This window comes from Rattus norvegicus, chromosome 2 (genome assembly GCF_021556685.1).
Source record: "Rattus norvegicus strain SHRSP/BbbUtx chromosome 2, alternate assembly SHRSP_T2T, whole genome shotgun sequence".
NCBI classification, from domain to species: Eukaryota; Metazoa; Chordata; class Mammalia; order Rodentia; family Muridae; genus Rattus; species Rattus norvegicus.
Genome location: NC_141535.1, coordinates 179,702,904 through 179,708,500, shown reverse-complemented (window position 1 = coordinate 179,708,500; position 5,597 = coordinate 179,702,904). Strand labels below are relative to the sequence as shown.

Genomic DNA, 5,597 nt, shown 5'->3' with positions numbered 1-5,597 from the left:
AAGGGCAGGCACAATTTGACGTAAGAGTGTGCTGGCACATGAGGAAAAGGCAAAAATATCAACATCGCACAGTACACAGCACATTCACACTTCTTCCTCTTTCATGTTCCCATGAAATAAATATTCGAATTCCTGTGCGGTAGACAAAATGAGGATCAGACAGCTCAACAATCAACAAATACTCAGTAACTCCCTTGTGGTGGCATGAACTATTGAGACTTAGGCCCTAGTGACAGAGCTGGCAAATAAAGGGAAGACTGAAACCCAACTACCAACCTTAAGTCCATTCCATTTTATGGTTGCATCTCAGAGGTCAGAGCCACTGTGCAGCAGCACAAAGGGTCCTGGTGGAAATGTCCCCAGGATCTGTCTTGTTAGTTTTCACCTTTGCAAATAAAATCAGTAGTCAGTACCAATGATCAAAACACCTGCTCTCACTAGGAATTACTTAGAGTCATGTTACAGTGCTGTCCATGGTATACCATATCAAACTAGGTACTGGGGACTCATAAACTCCCACAACCAATAAGCTAAGCAGGACAGAAACACCCCAAAGAAGCATTCCTGTAACTTCAGTAGAGAAACTGTGGCAAAGGGGAGATAGATTTCAAAGTTTTGAGGATTTCCAACGTAATGAGATCAAAATCAAACGTCAAAATTTGCAAGATTCGACTGCATGGGCTTCTGTGTCTCAGACAATGTCTTAGCTCTCTAGATTCCCTTAGGCTGCCTCACAAGTCTGGAACCTAATCCTCTAGTATAGTCCTCTAGTTATGGCACGCAATCTATACAGAAGTTTTGAAAACAATTTCTGCCATCCACTCTGCTGGCCATCACTAATGACCAGCCTGTTCACAGTTACGTCAGAGAAGTGGCCAGTCATACACTAAACTGCCTATCCCTAACCCAAGAATTTGAAATCTTCATGAATGGGTCAATCCTTTGCCTGCAATCACAGGGAGGAGGTGCCTGATCAATAGATGAGTCAGAGCAGGCAAAGTGTATAAAACATCAGGAGCCCCAGTGTCTCTCACATCACCATCATCTCCTTCCCTCACTCATCTCCCTTGGTGCTTCGGGTAAGTGTGGGTTCTCCTGGTTCTCTGGTCTCTCCAGTTGGCCTTGCCCAGCTTGCAGAGAGGTTTAGGGATGGGGCCCTCACACTGTTCAAATTGAGAAGGGCTTTAGGAAAGCATTTGGGAGAATGGTTAGCTGCTGCTGGTCAGACGATGTGTCTGGTGTTCTGGGCAGAATGTTAAACTCCATGAAGATAGGACTATCTCCTACTTCTCTGCCACCACAGGGGCTGAGGGGTAGAACACTGTGGGGCTGCAGTGGCAGGCCACCATGGGCTGGATGAACCTTTTGAACCTGCAGGGCATGACTGAATCCACTATTGGCAAGAGAGTAAGGAGAATAAGTCATGGAATGGTGCTGACGGGAGATATTTGAGAAGCCACAAAAATCCAAGCTCTGCTTTATGGGGGCACACGTTTTGACTGATAAATGACTTGTGAGATGCTGAGCTACAACTTCCTACTAGCTACAGTTCTCTACCAAATTTAGACTCCTGAGTATCCTCAAAAAGATGTCTACTCTCTTCTAGTTAGAAGTTCTGGTCCAAAGGGTTCTGAGTTCTTCTATCTGTTTGCAGACAGGACCACAGTAAAGCTGTCTTGTTTAATAACTGGCCCTTAGAACAAATCTTCCCTCAGTAGAACAGATAAAGAGTTTAAACTAAGAACTTTTTGCAGAAAATGTGTCCCACAGTTGGCCAATATCCAAACAAATCTTTTCTTGTTGTGCTGGGAATGGGTAAAATCCAGGTGGAAATTTTTGCAATTTTCTACTGAACTTAAAGAATCAGGGTTGAGATTTGAGAGTGCCCTTAAGAGATAGAGTGTTCCTTAAAGGAAGATAAAAAGCAGTTGGGAATGTGGATGCTCTGCCCTCCAAATCACATAGCAGAGAAAGGCAGAGTCGAGGAGAAAGGGAGGCAATATTAACAGGACTTTTGCAGAGCTATCCAGTCCGTGAATGGAGTCCAGACACCTGGTCAGCACAAAGCTGGAAGTCAGAAAGATGTTGGCTTGAATGCATCTGCCTCCTTCGCAGCGTAATCTTGTTGCTGGTCCAATGTTGCTCTTCTGCTCTTCTTCCAGGGTTCCCCTTCTCCTTAAACAAGATGTCTCACCAGAAAAAGCAGCCCACTCCATGTCCTCCCGTGGGTTGTGGAAAGACCTCTGGTGGAGGAGGAGGCGGCGGTGGCGGTTACTATAGCGGTGGTGGTAGCGGTGGAGGCTCCAGCTGCGGAGGTGGCTCATCTGGAGGAGGCTCTGGCTGCGGAGGCGGAGGCGGAGGCGGTGGTTCCTATGGAGGTGGTTCCAGCTGCGGCGGCGGAGGCGGCTCCGGAGGGGGCGTCAAGTACTCTGGTGGCAGCAGCGGTGGCTCTAGCTGCGGCGGCGGCTACTCCGGGGGCGGCGGCGGCTCCAGCTGTGGAGGTGGCTACTCCGGGGGCGGCGGCGGCTCCAGCTGCGGTGGCGGCTACTCCGGGGGCGGCGGCGGCGGCTCCAGCTGCGGTGGCGGCTACTCCGGGGGCGGCGGCTCCAGCTGTGGAGGCGGCGGCTACTCTGGGGGTGGCTCCAGCTGTGGAGGTGGTGGCGGCTCCGGTGGGGGCGTCAAGTACTCCGGTGGCAGTGGCGGCGGCGGCGGCTCCAGCTGCGGCGGCGGCTACTCCGGCGGGGGCGGAGGCTCCAGCTGCGGAGGCGGATCAGGAGGCGGCGGCTCCTACTGCGGAGGCTCCTCTGGAGGCGGCAGCTCCGGTGGCTGCGGCGGCGGTTCGGGAGGGGGCAAGTACTCCGGCGGCGGCGGCGGCGGTGGCTCCAGCTGCGGAGGCGGCTACTCCGGCGGCGGTGGAAGTGGAGGCGGCTCTAGCTGTGGCGGCGGCTACTCAGGCGGTGGTGGATCCAGCTGCGGCGGCGGCGGATACTCCGGTGGCGGCGGTAGCAGCTGCGGAGGTGGCTCCTCCGGTGGTGGCGGCGGCGGCTCCTCCGGGTCGTCCCAACAGTATCAGTGCCAGAGCTACGGAGGCGGATCTAGCGGTGGCTCCAGCTGCGGCGGCGGCTACTCCGGGGGCGGCGGCTCCAGCTGCGGCGGCGGCTACTCCGGGGGCGGCGGCTCCAGCTGCGGAGGCGGGTCCTCCGGTGGTGGCTCCAGTTGCGGCGGCGGCAGCGGCGGCGGCTATTCCGGTGGAGGCGGTGGCAGCTGCGGCGGCGGCTCCTCTGGTGGCGGCGGGGGCTATTACTCCTCGCAGCAGTCCAGTCAGACCTCCTGCGCTCCCCAGCAGAGCTACGGAGGGGGCTCTTCAGGCGGAGGTGGTAGCTGCGGAGGTGGCTCCTCCGGCGGCGGCGGCGGCGGCAGCGGCGGCTGCTACTCTAGCGGTGGTGGCGGCGGCAGCGGTGGCTGCGGTGGAGGCTACTCCGGAGGCGGCGGTGGCTGTGGCGGCGGCTCTTCCGGGGGCAGCGGCGGTGGATGCGGAGGCGGCTACTCCGGAGGTGGTGGCGGCGGTTCCAGCTGCGGAGGCGGCTCCTCAGGGGGCGGCTCTGGAGGTGGCAAGGGTGTGCCAGTCTGCCACCAGACCCAGCAGAAACAGGCACCCACCTGGCCGTGCAAGTAAAGTCCCCGGGCTGCAGCGGAGACAGCGGAGCTGGAAGAGTTCTCCGTGGACGCCTATGGGCTTAACTTTCTCATGAAATTGCCCGAGGTTTCCAAACCCCCCATTTTAAGCTCACCCCCTCACCCTCACCCCCAAGAAGAAGCCTTTGAGTCGCTCAAGTTGTATCTTGTTCTGTCGATTTTTCCTCTTGGTTTCTGAATGATTCCCTCCCAATTCCAGTGCCTACTCAGTCAATAAATTTGCAATTCATGGGAATCTCTGAGTCTCCTGTAGTCTTTGTAGTCTGTAAATGTATTCACTTTATTCTGTTCTTGCTTTTCCCATTCATTTGTTTATATTTAAATTCATTGAACAAGTGTTCTATCCAAAGGTGGGGGAGTAGATTGAAGGAACGGGGCAAATGATGACAAAGGATGTGAACAGTCTGGTGTGTGGCTCAAAATCATGAGATGGTTCCCAAACACAAAGAAAAGTCTTCACCAGACACTCCACTTCTCTGAAGTTGGGCCTGCCCAGGCAGTTTCTAGCAGTGCAGAGCTTACTGAGCTTACTGTACAAGTAAGTTCTGGCAGCACGGTGACTGTGTTCTGGAATGCTACCGTAGATGGAGGACTAAAGAAAGACAAATCAAAAGTTCCCCTAAAACTGTTCTCTCCCTTCACTCATGTAGCTCTTCTGCCCCCTCCTGATCCTCCTTTTTGCAGAGAAGAACCCTTTTTTCAGATTACTTTAGCTACCAGAGACTCAAGTCCACTGACATGTTCTGACCAAAGAAGGATAAACTAAACACCTCTGAACAACAACAGCAACAACAGCAACAACAACAACAACAACAACAACAACAACAACAAAAGTCCTTGTAAACTTTCTGAACACTGTGACCACATTCTTTCTCCATGAATCCTTATGCATGACCTATGGTAGAGCTTTAAGGCAAAAATAAAAGAGACATAGTGATGTCATCTCAAGATTGCCAGTTCTTGAATAAGCCTCATAACCTTCCTACCAGTGCAGCTCTCCTAAATACAGATACTGAACCAGGGGAAAGTCTGGGTTTGTTATTCTGTTAGCAAAATCAGATAATCAAGAGCCTCTACAGCAAGTGGGGCATTCTACTGGACATCTACAGGGCTAGAAGACAGTCCTCTTGAAGGATTGAAGGGGTAGCTTTTGTCCAACTTGAGAAGGTACATCATAAATATTTAAGATGCTTAACATCAGTATCACAGAGGTCATTGGAAACATATGAGGCCTCCTCATTAGTAAGCAAAAAGCTAGGCTTGCTCAAAGGGATGTGAGATCCTGTTTTACAGACAGTTTTTTTTTTTTATCAGCTTTAGGCAAATGCTATCTTACTGACTTACTCAAATTAATTGTGCTACATTAAAAAGCCAATGTACCTTCCTATATATATTTAGCTAATGATAGAAATAAAAGGACTTCACCTGACTCTTCTTTATGGAGTCATCACTACCTTCATTGCTTGTGTCAGAGACAGAGAGTGCATACCAAGTAGCAACCTCAGTGACATGGTAGTCCTACCACCATATGTTTATGGATTAGATGTTCTTTAACATGGGTTATACGTGCATATAATACATTCTGATTATTCACGTCCCTATCCTTTCTTATACTCTCCCAACCTCTATCAATCCTCACCACCCTAAAAAAAAATCCCTTTACCATGTTTTATCATTTTTGTTTGTTTGTTTTGTGACCCACAGAGTTAACCAGGGCCATCTGTATGACCATGGGTTTGGATTCTGATGTATCCCACTGGATACACAATTGAAACTAGTGACTCCACTTCACAGAATCTATCAATAGACAATAATTCAGCAGGGAATGGTGGGGCTCTCTCCATTCATGGCTAACTATTGACAGGACCAGTCTTGCACAGGCCTAGCTCAGGTAACCATAG

The 5,597-nt window shown here is 51.3% G+C and overlaps 1 protein-coding gene across 1 annotated transcript; it reads left to right on the top strand.

Moving 5' to 3' along the window:
• The first annotated feature begins 1,032 nt into the window (after window positions 1–1,032).
• On the top strand, window positions 1,033–3,931 carry Loricrin (loricrin cornified envelope precursor protein). The gene is given in 2 exon segments (NM_001399507.1): window positions 1,033–1,079; window positions 2,163–3,931. A coding segment is annotated over 1 exon segment (1,491 nt). The 5' UTR covers window positions 1,033–1,079; window positions 2,163–2,185; the 3' UTR covers window positions 3,677–3,931.
• Window positions 3,932–5,597: the final 1,666 nt, after the last annotated feature.